At 43.6% G+C, this 15,312-nt stretch overlaps 1 protein-coding gene across 2 annotated transcripts in view; it reads right to left on the reverse strand.

Annotated features, from left to right (window-relative positions):
- The window catches only part of LOC106585059 (clathrin heavy chain 1), a 40,652-nt gene extending 25,777 nt beyond the window's left edge, over window positions 1-14,875 (reverse strand). For both annotated transcript variants that reach the window (XM_014170820.3, XM_014170819.3), the window contains exon 1: window positions 14,617-14,875. In XM_014170820.3, coding sequence (XP_014026295.1) covers window positions 14,617-14,658 — 42 coding nt within the window. In that variant the 5' untranslated portion in view covers window positions 14,659-14,875. The remainder of the gene's footprint in view (window positions 1-14,616) is intronic.
- Between the last annotated feature and the right edge of the window lie 437 nt (window positions 14,876-15,312).

Genomic DNA, 15,312 nt, shown 5'->3' on the forward strand with positions numbered 1-15,312 from the left:
ACCAGAGTGAGGCTAAAATAAAACACATTTACTTGTTTTAAAAGCTAATGATACTTACAGTACATGGTATTTTCAAAGATATTGATATCGGTCTACTGATTTAATTCAAAGTGTTGACAATGAAGTAGTCAACTGCTGCATTCTGTGTAGCAAAGCCAATGTTTAACACCTGCTTCATTCTTCAATCATAGCTGTATTGTGGATAGCTGAGAAGGAAGCTTGAAGCCTGTGGAAGCCAGCAGACTTTTTTATTTTATTTCAACTTTATTTAACCTGGTAGGCTAGTTGAGAACAAGTTCCCATTTACAACTGCGACCTGGCCAAGATAAAGCAAAGCAGTGTGACACAAACAACAACACAGAGTTACACATGGAATAAACAAACATACAGTCAATAATACAATAGAAAAAGTCTATATACTGTGTGTGCAAATGACGTAGGATAATGGAGGTAAGGCATTAATTAGGCCATTGTGGCGAAATAATTACAATATAGCAATTAAACACTGGAGTGATAGATGTGCAGAAGATGAGTGTGCAAGTAGAGATACTGGGGTGCAAAGGAGAAAAATAAATAAAATAAATAACAGTATGGGGATGAGGCAGTGGGCTATTTACAGATGGGCTATGTACAGGTGCAGTGATCATTGAGCTGCACTGACAGCTGGTGCTTAAAGTTATTGAGGGAGATATGAGTCTCCAGCTTCAGTGTTTTTGCAGTTCGTTCCAGTCATTGGCAGCAGAGAACTGGAAGGAAAGGCGGCCAAAGGAGGAATTGGCTTTGGGGGTGACCAGTGAAATATACCTGCTGGAGCGCGTGCTACGGGTGGGTGCCGCTATGGTGACCAGTGAGCTGAGATAAGGTGGAGCTTTACCTAGCAAAGACTTATAGATGACCTGGAGCCAGTGGGTTTGGCAACGAATATGAAGCGAGGGCCAGCCAACGAGAGCATACAGGTCGCAGTGGTGGGTAGTATATGGGGCTTTGGTGACAAAAAGGATGGCACTGTGATAGATGGCATCCAATTTGCCGAGTAGAGTGTTGGAGGCTATTTTGTAAATGAGTCAAGGATCGGTAGAATAGTCAGTTTTACGAGGGTGTTTGCCGCATGAGTGAAGGATGCTTTGTTGCGAAATAGAAAGCCGATTCTAGATTTAATTTTGGATTGGAGATACTTAATGTGAGTCTAGAAGGAGAGTTTACAGTCTAACCAGACACCTAGGTATTTGTAGTTGTCCACATATTCTAAGTCAGAACCATCCAGTGTTGTGATGCTGGACATGTGTGGGCAGCGATCGGTTGAAGAGCATGCATTTATATTAACTTGCATTGAAGAGCAGTTGGAGGCCACGGAAGGAGAGTTGTATGGCATTGAAGCTCGTCTGGAGGTTAGTTAACACAGTGTTCAAAGAAGGGCCAGAAGTATACAGAATGGTGTCGTCTGCGTAGAGGTGGATCAGAGAATCACCAGCAGCAAGAGCGACATCATTGATGTACGCAGAGAAAAGAGTCAGCCCGAGAATTGAACTCTGTGGCACCCTCATAGAGACTGCCAGAGGTCCGGACAACAGGCCCTCCGTTTTGACACACTGAACTCTGTCTGAGAAGTAGTTGGTGAACCAGGCGAGGCAGTCATTTGAGAAACCAAGGCTGTTGAGTCTGCCAATAAGAATGTGGTGATTGACAGAGTCGAAGCCTTGGCCACAGCTGCACAGTATTGTCTCTTATTGATGGCGGTTATGATATCATTTAGGACCTTGAGTATGGCTGAGGTGCACCCATGACCAGCTCGGAAACCAGATTGCATAGCGGACAAGGTACGGTGGGATTCGAAATGGTCGGTGATCTGTTTGTTAACTTGGCTTTCGAAGACCTTAGAAAGGCAGGGTAGGATAGATATAGGTTTGTAGCAGTTTGGGTCTAAAGTCTCTCCCCCTTTGAAGAGGAGGATGACCACGGCAGTTTTCCAATTTTTGGGGATCTCAGATGATACGAAAGAGGTTGAACAGGCTAGTAATAGGGGTTGCAACAATTTCGGTGGATAATTTTAGAAAGAGAGGGTCCAGATTGTCTAGCCTGGCTGATTTTTAGGGGTCCAGATTTTGCAAATCCTATCTGGATTTGGGTGAAGGACAAATAGGGGAGGCTTGGGCAAGTTGCTGTGGGGAGTGCAGGGGTAGCCAGGTGGAAAGCATGGCCAGCTGTAGAAAAATGCTTATTGAAATTCTCAATTAGGGGCTATATCTGTTCCTGGTTCTACATTGTTTGAATGAGGCATGCTTATTTAAGATGGTGAGGAAAGCACTTTTAAAAGAATAACCATGCATCCTCTACTGACTGAATGAGGTCAATATCCTTCCAGGATACCCGGGCCAGGTCGATTAAAAAGGCCTGCTCGCTGAAGTGTTTTAGGGAGCGTTTGACAGTGATGAGGGGTGGTCGTTTGACCACAGACCCATTACGGACGCAGGCAATGAGGCAGTGATCGCTGAGATCCTGCTTGAAGACAGCAGAGGTGTATTTGGAGGGCAGGTTGGTTAGGATGATATCTATGAGGGTGCCCATGGTTTACGGATTTGGGGTTGTACCTGGTAGGTTCATTGAGAATTTGTGTGAGATTGAGGGCATCAAGCTTAGATTGTAGGATGGCCGGGGTGTTAAGCATGTCCCAGTTTAGGCCACCTAGCAGCACGAGCTCTGAAGATAGATGGGGGACAGCTGGAGATGTCCAGGGCACAGCTGGGGGCAGAAGGTGGTCTATAGCAAGCGGCAACGGTGAGAGACTTGTATCTGGAAAGGTGGATTTTTAAAAGTAGAATCTCAAATTGTTACATGATTCTTTAAAGGCCCAGTGTAGTCAAAATTATGTTTTTCCTGTTTTATATCATATTGTACTGATTGTACTGATGAAACTAACACTGTAAAAGTGTGAACGTTTGATCAGTTTTATTTCCTGATAGTTGCTGGATGAAAATATAATCTAGCGTTAGAATGTACCACAGGTCACCAAAATGGTGCTTTTTAGGCAAACAAAAATTTGTACTACATGTGCTTGTGGAAACACTGAAACACCCATAGAAGCAGTGGGATTTGCTGGAGTCGTCCCTCCATGAAAAAAAATTATAGGAAAAAACAAAAAGGCACCAGTTGCTGACATTTGCCTAAAGGTGGGGAAAACAGTTGGTACCAAAATCACTCCCTCTATTAAAAGAAGTCCCGTTCTGGTCCAATTTTCTGAGGAGGATGTTCTTAAATGTCGTTTCCAAAAAGGTTAGGCGGTGGTGGCACCCATCACAGTCAGCCCATGGAAACAGTGTGGGCATACAGTAGCATACGGCAGGCAGACAGACAACAACAGGATATTAGGCTGACTCTGGAAAGCTTTATATTCAATGACAGCTGCTATTCATTTAGCTTTTACTGAGGCATTATACCATAACATGCAGCAGTAGTTTCTGCTGCTTATTTAATTCAAATAACCCAACACTACGAAATACAAAACTGTACATGGTGGTGCTCGTTTCAGAGAATCTCAGATGCCGAACACTAATAACTATGTAATTATTGTGTAATTACCATGTCACGTTATTTCTAAGTAAATACCATGTAAACAGCAGCATGTTTACATGGTTGATTCAGCACAGACCTCTGCTAGTGGGTTGACAGGGGCTTCCCGGAGTAGGCTGAGAATGTGCCCTGATCTCTAGTGTGCCTCCCAAATGGCACCCTATTCATTAGAGTGTGAAGGGCCCAGGGCCCTGGTCAAAAGTAGCGCACTAACATAGGGAATATGGTGCCAACTGGGACACAGGTCTGATCTAGAGTGTGATGTGATCTTCTCTCCCAGCAGGTCATCATTTTCAGAGAGACATATCTCCACTGATTCTCAGTAGTAGATTATCTCCATCATTGAGCATATCATTGTCCTAATGAGAAGAAGCCTCTTGATCTGAAGATATAGCCAATATCAGTGAATACTGAACATGGTTGGTTACAACCACAACATACCACCTGAAGGTTTTCAACCATTTTCAGTACTAGTATTCAGTGATACTGGCTAAATTCCAGGTCAAGTTGTTCCTGACCTTAGGCACAGATCTAGGATCACCTTGCCCTCCCCATTCCTTAACCATGATGGGGGAAAAACACAAACTGACTCGTGTCTCTAGGTCTCCACTGGGCCTCACCCGGCTCTGTGAGGGGGTCAGGGGTTAGGATGGAGCATCAAATCAGACGATAACATCAGAGAGGAGAGGCCAAAAGAGGAGATATCTCCACTGGCTGCCAGACATTTCTCAGGAGGAGGGAGGATAGAGGGGGATAGAGAAGTAAAGGAAGAGGTAACCAGTAAGCTGGGGGAATTGGGGAGGGGGGTGCTGTATTCAAGAATTCCTGGAATACAGTGCTTGTTTGAGGCCTGGGTTAGGGTGGGGTGGCTGAGTCACCGGAAGCACCCCCGTTCCTGTATAGAACATTCCAGACTAAATCACTCGCAACCACAACCCAGTGTGTTTCTCAATATGCATACTACAGTGCTCCACACTCTTATGCTCCGAGTGTATTCTCCGAGGACGTTCTTATTAGTACGTTCTCGTGAGGACGAGAGTGTGGAGAACGCATAAAACATTACATTTGAGAAGCACTCGCACTCCATTTACTGTATTACCTCACGCTGTATCTCCCCATTTACTGAACCTTCTTCCAGGCAGGATAATGGCAATAGAGACTAAACTAGACATACACAAAGCAAACCATTTTACTTAATAATTATCAGCTAGCTATAAGTCAATAGTTATCATCATCTAGCTAGCCAGCTGGTTTAAACTGGCAAAAACGACCTAAATCTAAATGTTATGCGAGGTAGATGACTAGCTGTCAATTCTTTGTGGGTAGCTAGATAGTAAGTCCAATAGGGCTAACTGGCTATGGTCATGCGATCTACCCACACGACAGCGGGTATTGTAGGCAGGTAAACATGTCAGAATTAGCACAGTATGTATTTATTAACGTATCATGATAAATGGATTGTAGTCAGGCAACATATGGAGATGTGAACGGGCAACATTTCATTAAGAAGTCTGAGTTTATTTTCTCGCTTCAACTGTAAAACAGCCACCACTGATTTCAATAACATTTTCCATCGTTTTACACGGTGGCGTCTAGGCGTCACGTTACGTCAACAATCCTGTAAATATTTTGAAGTTTGCGTCGATGCATGCTTCGAAAGGAGAACAAAAACAAAGTACGCACCCAAGAAGTGCCCTCCGTGCTCCGTTCCACATACTCTGACCATTGTATGCTCCAGTTTGCGTGCTCAGAGCACGGTAGTACGCAAATTGAGAAACACCCCCGGTGTCTTGACACACACTCAGTTTCCACAGCCCAGTGAGTGCACCTGCGCACACACACACACACATTTTGTTCTTCTATCCTTGTGGGGACCTAAAATGTATTTCCATTCAAAATCCTATTTCACCCCTAACCTTATCCCAAAACCCTTACCCTAACCCTAATTGTAACCCTAACACTAAACCCTAAGCTTAAAATAGCATTTGTCCACATGGGGACGTGGGAAATGTCCTAAAGAGGGAGCATTTTCCTTGTGGGGATTTTAGGTCCATACAGGGATTGAAGAACCGACCAACACACAGTCACACACACACCACTCCTCCATGGACATTTGTGTTACAACCTCACATTCGGTGCGGACCATGGTTATGAGTGTAATCCATCGCTGTTTGTTTAGCCTAAATCTAATTTATTTGTCACATGCGCTGAATACAACAAGTGTAGACTTTACCTTGAAATGCTTACTTACGAGCCCTTTCGGAACAATGCAGTTAAAAATAAAATGTAAATGTAAATAAAATATCCTCTCTGAGGCAGGAGGCCTACCTGCATGTGTATGTACAGTCGTGGCCAAAAGTTTTGAGAATGACACAAATATTAATTTTCACAGTCTGCTGCCTCAGTTTATATGATGGCAATTTGCATATACTCCAGAATGTTATGAAGAATGATCCGATGAATTGCAATTAATTGCAAAGTCCCTCTTTGCCATGCAAATGAACTGAATCCCCCAAAAACATTTCCACTGCATTTCAGCCCTGCCACAAAAGGACCAGCTGACATCATGTCAGTGAATCTCTCGTTAACACAGGTGTGAGTGTTGACGTGGACAAGGCTGGAGATCACTCCGTCATGCTGATTGAGTTCGAATAACAGACTTGAAGCTTCAAAAGGAGGGTGGTGCTTGGAATCATTGTTCTTCCTCTGTCAACCATGGTTACCTGCAAGGAAACACGTGCAGTCATCATTACTTTGCACAAAAAGGCTTCACAGGCAAGGATATTGCTGCCAGTAAGATTGCACCTAAATCAACCATTTATCGGATCATCAAGAACTTCAAGGAGAGCGGTTCAATTGTTGTGAAAAAAATCCACCAATTTGTAAGTCGCTCTGGCTAAGAGCGTCTGCTAAATGACTTAAATGTAAATGTTAAATGTAAAAAGGCTTCAGGGCATCCAAGAAAGTCCAGCAAGCGCCAGGACCGTCTCCTAAAGTTGATTCAGCTGCGGGATCGGGGCACCACCAGTACAGAGTTTGCTCAGGAATGGCAGCAGGCAGGTGTGAGTGCATGTGCACGCACAGTGAGGCGAAGACTTCTGGAGGATGGCCTGGTGTCAAGAAGGGTAGCAAAGAAGCCACTTATCTCCAGGAAAAACATCAGGGACAGACTGATATTCTGCAAAAGGTACAGGGATTGGACTGCTGAGAACTGGGGTAAAGTCATTTTCTCTGATGAATCCCCTTTCCCATTATTTGGGGCATCCGGAAAAAAGCTTGTCCAGAGAAGACAAGGTGAGTGCTACCATCAGTCCTGTGTCACGCCAACAGTAAAGCATCCTGAGACCATTCATGTGTGGGGTTGCTTCTCAGTCAAAGGAGTGGGCTCACTCACAATTTTGCCTAAGAACACAGCCATGTATAAAGAATGGAACCAACACATCCTCCGAGAGCAACTTCTCCCAACCATCCAGGAACAGTTTGGTGACGAACAATGCCTTTTCCAGCATGATGGAGCACCTTGCCATAAGGCAAAAGTGATAACTAAGTGGCTCGGGGAACAAAACATTGATATTTTGTGTCCATGGCCAGGAAACTCCCCAGACCTTAATCCCATTGAGAACTTGTGGTCAATCCTCAAGAGGCGGGTGGACAAACAAAAACCCACAAATTCTGACAAACTCCAAGCATTGATTATGCAAAAATGGGCTGCCTTCAGTCAGGATGTGGCCCAGAAGTTAATTGACAGCATGCCAGAGCGGATTGCAGAGGTCTTGAAAAAGAAGGGTCAACACTGCAAATATTGACTCTTTGCATCAACTTCATGTAATTGTCAATAAAAGCCTTTGACACTTATGAAATGCTTGTAATTATACTTCAGTATTCCATAGTAACATCTGACAAAAATATCTAAAGACACTGAGGCAGCAGACTTTGTGAAAATTAATATTTGTGTCATTCTGAAAACTAGTGGCCACGACTGTACTCTAGTATTGTGTGTATTGTGTTAACTAGGAACACAGCTCAGATGTGTTTGCTATATTCCTCTGGTTTTAATTATGTTTATGTAACCCCCCCCCCTTACGGACTCCAAACACTTTGCTATAAAACGGTAAGCAGCTGTACCACGAGTTAAAGATTGACTACTGTATGACAGTAAAACCATAGCTGTCAGTTTAATGCAATGTTAGCCATCTTCAGTATCACCACTGTTGCTATAGTCATAACAATATAGGCTGACAATAACAGACTACAGTTTTAGGACGGCTCATTCCAGTTAGGTGCATTGTTTCAGCTGAGACTGTGGTTGGTTGGTTGGTTGGTTGGTTGGTTGGTTGGTTGGTGTGTGTGTGTGTGTGTGTGTGTGTGTGTGGTGTGTGTGGTGTGTGTGGTGTGTGTGTGTGGTGTGTGGTGTGTGTGTGTGTGGTATGCAGCAATATGCCGGACTGACGGTACTCCAGCCATTAGACAGAGCAGTTCCAGGCAACAGTTCTCCTGCCAGAGGTGCTCTGCTGGGCCCGATGATCATGATCCCCTCACATCCCCTTCCTGCCCTGATGTGGTTTACTGGGTTAAATGGGCCTGCTTACCGCATCTGTCTATTAATGGAGACAACAGCAACCGCCAAGAGTACGTCATCTGTTAGTAGTTTCAAGTTTTATTTGTCACATGCACAAGTACAGTGAAATGTTTAACTTGCAAACACTTCCCAACAACGCAGTATTTAATATAGTATAACAAACAAAAACACAAAATAAAAAAGAGGATTTGCATGCTATATAGAGGGTCAGTGCCAGTACCAAATGTACAATGTGCAGGGATACTGGAGTAGTTGAGGTAGATACAGTATGTACACAGGGTGAGAAATTAACACCAGCCACCAGCCAAATGCTGGTAGATTTTGCCATTGGCTGGTAGAATGTCTATTTTTACCAGCCACATTAGCGGGTGGTCATAGAGCATTTGGGAGCATTATTGTTTTCCAATCCAGAGCCCACATGTAAAAAAACAAACGTGTGTGTGTGTGTGTGGCAGTCTGGAAGAGAGAATCTCAACGCTACAGTGGTGAAAGTGTGGGCTAGTGTTTTCTGTGAAGCATCTTAATTCTTTATTTTATCCTGAAAAAAAATTTGTCTGGTAAGAAAATGGAGTGGCTGGTAAAACTTGGCCATCCGCCAGCCACTGCAGCTGTTCATTTCCCACTCTGTATGTACATATCTAGGCAGAGATTAGGAGAAAGTGACTGGTAGCAGGATTAATAATAATAATAATAAACAATATGGCAGCAGCATAAGTGGTAGTCTGCGTGGTAATGAGGGTGTGTGTGTGTGTGTGTGTGTGTGTGGGTGTTAAGTGTGAGTGTGCACAAGAGTGTCAATGTAGGCGTGTGTGGGTAGAGACCAGTAAGAGTGCATAGTCAGTGCATATAGTCCTTGGTGGGGGTGGGCAGCTATTGTCTATCTGTTTAAAAAGCACCATTGCTTGGGGTAGAAGCTGTCTCGGAGCCTGTTGGTCCGAGACCAGATACTCTGGTACCGCCTGCCGGACGGAAGCAGAGAGAATCTATGGCAGGGGTGGCTGGAGTCTTTGGCAATTTCTCAGGCCTTCCACAGACACCGCTTGGTGTGTATATCCTGAATGGCTGGGACCTCGCCCGCAGTGATATGCTGGGCCGTCCGAACCACCCTCTGTGTAGAGTAATATCACACAGCAGGGTGGACAGGCAACATGGACGGACTGGAACAAGAAATCAGCCCAGGCATTTCTAACACACCGGACAATCTCTCTCTCTCAAGTCCCTCATTATTAGCCGAATAATGATCCATATTTCTGCAGTAAAAAAGTATAAATAGACAAGCACACTGGGCTAAAGATGGACCAGCCCATCTGGCATTTGACCGAATTGCCCCATTTCCAATCCTTTTATGATTGGCTAAACCCCTTACAGGTATCTCCCTCTTACTAGGGCAGTGTCAGGCTGAGGCTAAATGACAGGGTATTAAACTTAGGTCTTCTGTGAGACTTATGACTGCATTAGCCCGCTGAGCTAAAGCAGAGGGTGGGTGCTTTTAGCAATATCTGCCCAACATAATGCAGAATTTAATTTGTCACAGACAGAGCCCACAATAATCATGAATCTGCTAATAGACTAATGCACACACTGTCCTGCACTGTAAATGAACTACCAAAGGGCATAGGTCAAGAATCCATTTACTCAGACACTCTTTCTCCCTCACACTAGAGGTCTTCACGGGTCCACCCAAACACCCGAGAGGGTCTGGGTCCAAAATGCAAACTTTTCCCTCGGCCCAGGTCGGATCCTGTTTGATTGTCATTGGGACCCGAATGGACCTGACCACAGCTCTGTATAGCCTATAGCATATTTATTTTACACTAACAAGGTGAATTTATTGACTTATAGAAGGCCGAGCCATAAAGACCTACAGTGCCTTCAGAAAGTATTCAACCCCTTGACCTTTTCCACATTTTGCTGTGTTACAAGTTGGGATTAAAATTGATGTCTGTCTTTTTTTTTTTTACAATCTACACAAAATACTCTAATGTCAAAGTGGAAGAATAAAAATAAAAAAGTAATGTCATGAAAAATAAAATACTAACATATCTTGATTAGATACCTATTCAACCCCAGAGTCAATACCTTTGGCAGCGAATACACCTGTGAGTCTTTTTGGGTAAGTCTCTAAGCTTTGCTCACCTGGATTGTACAATATTTTCCCATAATATTATTATTTTTTTACTCTTCAAGCTCTGTGAAGTTGGTTGTTGATCATTGCTAGACAGCCGCTTTCAAGTCTTGCCATCGATTTCCAAGTAGATTTAAGTCAACACTAACTAGGCCACTCAGGAACATTCAATGTCGTCTTGGTAAGAATCTCCAGTGTATATCTGGCCTTGAATTTTAGGTTATTGTCCTGCTGAAAGGTGAATTCATCTCCCAGTGTCTGTTGGAAAGCAGACTGAACCAGGTTTTCCTCTAGGATTTTGACTGTGCTTAGCTCTATTCCGTTTCTTTTTATAAAAACTACCTAGTCCTTGATGCAGCCACCACCCATGCTTGAAAATATGAAGAGTGGTACTCAGTGATTTGTCGTGTTGAATTTGTCCCAAACATAACGCTTTGTATTCAGGACAAAAAGCGAATTTCTATGCCACATTTTTTGCAGTATTACTTTAGTACCTTATTGCAAACAGGATGGATGTTTTGGAATATTTTCATTCTGTACAGACTTCTTTCTTTTCACTTTGTCATTTAGGTTATTATTGTGGAGTAACGACAATGTTGATCCATCCTCAGTTTTCTCCTTTCACAGCCATTAAACTCTGTAACTGTTTTAAGGTTACCGTTGGCCTCATGATGAAATCCCTGAGCAGTTTCCTTCCTCTCCGGCAACTGAGTTAGGAAGGCCGCCTGTATCTTTGTAGTGACTGGGTTTATTGATACACCATCCAAAGCTAAATTAATAAGTTTACCATGCTCAAAAGGGATAATCAGTGTGTGCTTTTTATTTATTACCCATCTACGGTACCAATAGGTGCCATTCTTTGCCAGGCATTGGAAAATCTCCCTGATCTTTGTGGTTGAATCTGTGTTTGAAATTCACTGCTCGAATGAGGGAGGTTACATACAATTATCTGTGTGAGGTACAGAGATAGAGTAATCATATTAACCCCTGTTATTGCACACAGAGTGAGTCCATTCAACACATTATGTGACTTGTTAAGCACATTTTTACTCCTGAACTTATTTAGGCTTGCCATAACAAAGGGCTTGAATACTTATTGACTCAAGACATTTCAGTTTTGAATTTTTTAGTAAACATTTCTAAAAACAAAATTCCACTTTAACATTGTGAGGAATTGTGTATAGATCAGTGGCACAAAATCTACATTTTCTCCATTTTAAATTCAGGCTGGCTGTAACACAGCAAAATGTTGAAGAAGTCAGGGGGTGTGAATACTTCCTGAAGGCACTGTATTCATTAACGAGAAGAGCAACTTGGCTGATATTATTATTATTTTTTATTTATTTAACCTTTATTTACTGGGCAAGTCAGTTAAGAACAAATTCTTATTTACAATGACGCCCTACACCGGCCAAACCCGGACGACACTGGGCCAATTGTGCGCCGCCCTATAGGACTCCCAAACACGGCCGGTTGTGATACAGCCTGGATTCGAACCAGGGTGTCTGTAGTGACACCTCTAGCAATGCGACGCAGCGCCGCTCGGGAGCAGCGGTCTAAACCAAATTATTTTGACACTTTGGGTCCAATCGGGTCGGAGAAGACCTCTACCTCACACACAGCCTAGATTAGGGTCAGTCAGTCAAGCCTGGGAAAAAGGAGAATTACTCTAAACACAGTTCAGTGTTTAATTACATGTACAAGCCCACACAGTGCGACACTGGCAATGCTTAATTAACAGTGTGTGTGTGTGTGTGTGTGTGTGTGTGTGTGTGTGTGTGTGTAGGCCAATGTTTATTGAGGGTGCTCTGTTTATTCCTAGCCTTATACAATTGTGAAAAGTCCAGCAGTGTAATAGTTCTACAGTCTTTTGTAGCCCAGTTGGTAGAGCATGGCACTTGTAACGCCAGGGTAGTGGGTTCCATTCCCAGAATCACCCATGAGTAAAAATGTATGAACGCATGACTAAGTCGTTTTGGATAAAAGCGTCTGCTAAATGGCATATACACTACATGACCAAAAGTATGTGGACATCTGCTTGTCAAACATCTCATTCCAAAATCATGAGCATTAATATGGAGTTGGTTCCCCCTATGCTGCTATAACAACCTACATTCTTCTGGGAAGGCGTTCCACTAAATGTTGGAACATTGCTGCGGGGACTTGCTGCGGGGACTTGCTTCCATTCAGCCACAAGAGCATTAGTGAGGTCGGGCACTGATGTTGGGCGATCGGGCACTGATGTTGGGCGATTAGGCCTGGCTCGCAATCAGAGTTCCAATTCATCCCAAAGGTGAACGATGGGTTTGAGGTCAGGACTCTGTGCAAGCCAGTCAAGTTCTTCCACACCAATCTCAACAAACCATTTCTGTATGCACCTCGCTTTGTACACAGGAGCATTGTCATGCTGAAACAGGAACAGGAAAGGGCATTCCCCAAAGTTGGAAGCACAGAATCATCTAGAATGTTATTGTATGGTGTCACATTAAGATTTCCCTTCACTGGAACTAAAGGGCCTAGCCCGAACCATGAAAAACAGCCCCAGACCATTATTCCTCCTCCAACAAATGTTACAGTTGGCACTACGCAGTCAGGCAGGTAGCGTTATCCAAACCCAGATTCATCCGTCGGACTGCCAGATGGTGAAGCATCACTCCAGAGAACGCGCTTCCACTGCTCCAGAGTCCAATGGCGGTGAGCTTTACACTACTTTTGACGACGCTTGGCATTGCGCATGGTGATCTTAGGCTTGTGTGGGTCTGCTCGGCCACGGAAACCCATTTTAATGAAGCTCCCGACGGTTCTAACTAGCAGGGCAGAAATTTTACGAACTGACTTGTTGGAAAGGAGGCATCCTACGACAGCCACGTTGAAAGTCACTGAGCTCTTCAGTAAGGCCATTCTACTGCCAATGTTTGTCTATAGAGATTGCATGGCTGTGTGTTCGATTTTATACACCTGTCAGCAACGGGTGTGGCAGAAATAGCCGAATCCACTAATTTGAGGGTGTCTCCACATACATAGTGTATTATAGTAGTTCTACATAGAGTTAAAACAACAAAGCCAGTCTCATCTGTGTCTACATGGCAGTGCATGTAAATCCATACCTAAACCCACCCAGACTATACTGTTTAATGCATAGAGGCTGTAAACACCAAAACAGGAGAAAAAAGCAAAGCAACTTGAGGCCCAAAGTCCTCAGTTTATTCCGGGCATTTTTCTCTCGGATGGAGCCACCTAGAATCACAGAGGCCTACCATGCACAGCATACATGGGATAGGACTAAATGGAGACACTATCAATGAATAGATATATGCCTGATCAAATCTCAAATAATGGTGTGTTGCCTTTCAATGGATGCATTTGTGGGAATGGAGGGGGAACGAGCAGAGTGCGGCTTGAACCATCACAAGAAACATCACAAGAAACTTGCACTTTGTTCCCAAGAAACTGGGCCGGGGCAGCTAGGCGGGTGATTAAACCAAAGGCCAGATCAGAATGTTAACCAAACTTGACAACATTACCGCATTGAGGTGATCCATTACACATATGGAGAGGTTTACTGGTGGGTTCTCCAACAATGCCTACTAATTAAAAAATATGAAGCCATATAATCTAGCCACATCCTAAACACAGAGTTTATATAACTGCACGCATTTATCTCAAATCACTCAATTCTAACAATAGTTAATTGTGTAGGCCAATAGCTCATTAACTAACAGCCTATACTTTAATTATGCATATCAATCTTGCAACATAGCCTAAATAGCCAATCGATTCAGATTGAGAACCACGACCAAAACCGTTATCACGATATCTTGAGTCTATGAGTGGAAAGCGTTATGATTTACGATCCGATTAACTTTCCTCTAACTCATTTTATGGAGGTAAAACTGTATACATTTTACACGTATTCGTTAAATCGAATGTGTCATGTAGGGCTAATTAACAATCTTGGCACTTCAGTGCCGAGATCACGGCATCAAAGTGTCAAAACACTGCGGTTTCGAGCGTTGACGCGTAGGCTCTGTGAGTTGTGACAGCGACGTTTTTCCACTTGAACAGACTGCGGCGTGAATCACTGTCTGTGTTTTCGGGTCTGCAGTAAACAGACTATAGCCTCCCAGTACGATTTGACTGTTCAATTTTATCAAGTCATCATCTGCCCTGCACAAGCTAGCTAGGCCTGTGGCTATATTGAGCGTTCTCCCTGCAGGCTACAGCCCCATGTACGATTCCATTTAAATGCGTAGTGGTGTTTCTACGTGCGGGCCTGGAAAGCTAAAGAACTGCGCGAAAATGCATCTGTACTGCGTTTTTTTTTCGGCTGTTAGAGTCTTCTTACCTGCAGATGTTCCTGAAATCGTATCGGCAGTATCTGGGCCATTCTTGAGGCTTTCTATGTTTCAAATGTCCGGAGAACAGGAAAGGGGAAGGGGACACGAAGAGGAATGGATGTTGTATTGTATTAAAAGTCCCCAAAACGCCCCCAAAAGTAAAATACGATGTGCAATGATAGGGGTCTCGCCGGCTTGCGTTGATATCACCTGAATTCACTGCCTGCTCTCGTTCAGTAGCACCCAAACAACACTCCTGAACCAAAACTCTACGCTTCCGCTAAGTAAAATAGTCCAAAACATAATTACACTAGCTCTGGGAGAAAACTATTTTTATGAAGCTCTAATGTTGCTTATAGTATTATACAAAATAATACACTTGCAACTTATAAGCCCTACAGCTAACCAAGAGGATTTTTCCCACAAATAGCCTACCAATGCAGATTTTTTTTTCGGATGTCCTCAATGTACCCCTCCGCTGCCCCTTCCCCTTCATTTTCCCTATGTCGAAATAAAGGCACGTGACAGGCGCCCACTCCCCTTCCGATTTCTGCAAACTCAAATGCTGAGACGTTGGGAATATGCCTTTACCCCACCCTATGAAAAGTGTCAAGTAGTGAGAAAATATGTTGGGATTGAAAAAGAGGAACTGAAATGATGTATTAGTCAAGGTAGGAGTAGGCATTTCGCTCCACCTTCAATAA

The sequence above is a fragment of the Salmo salar genome, chromosome 24 (assembly GCF_965601325.2).
Source record: "Salmo salar chromosome 24, fSalSal1, whole genome shotgun sequence".
Lineage (NCBI taxonomy): Eukaryota > Metazoa > Chordata > Actinopteri > Salmoniformes > Salmonidae > Salmo > Salmo salar.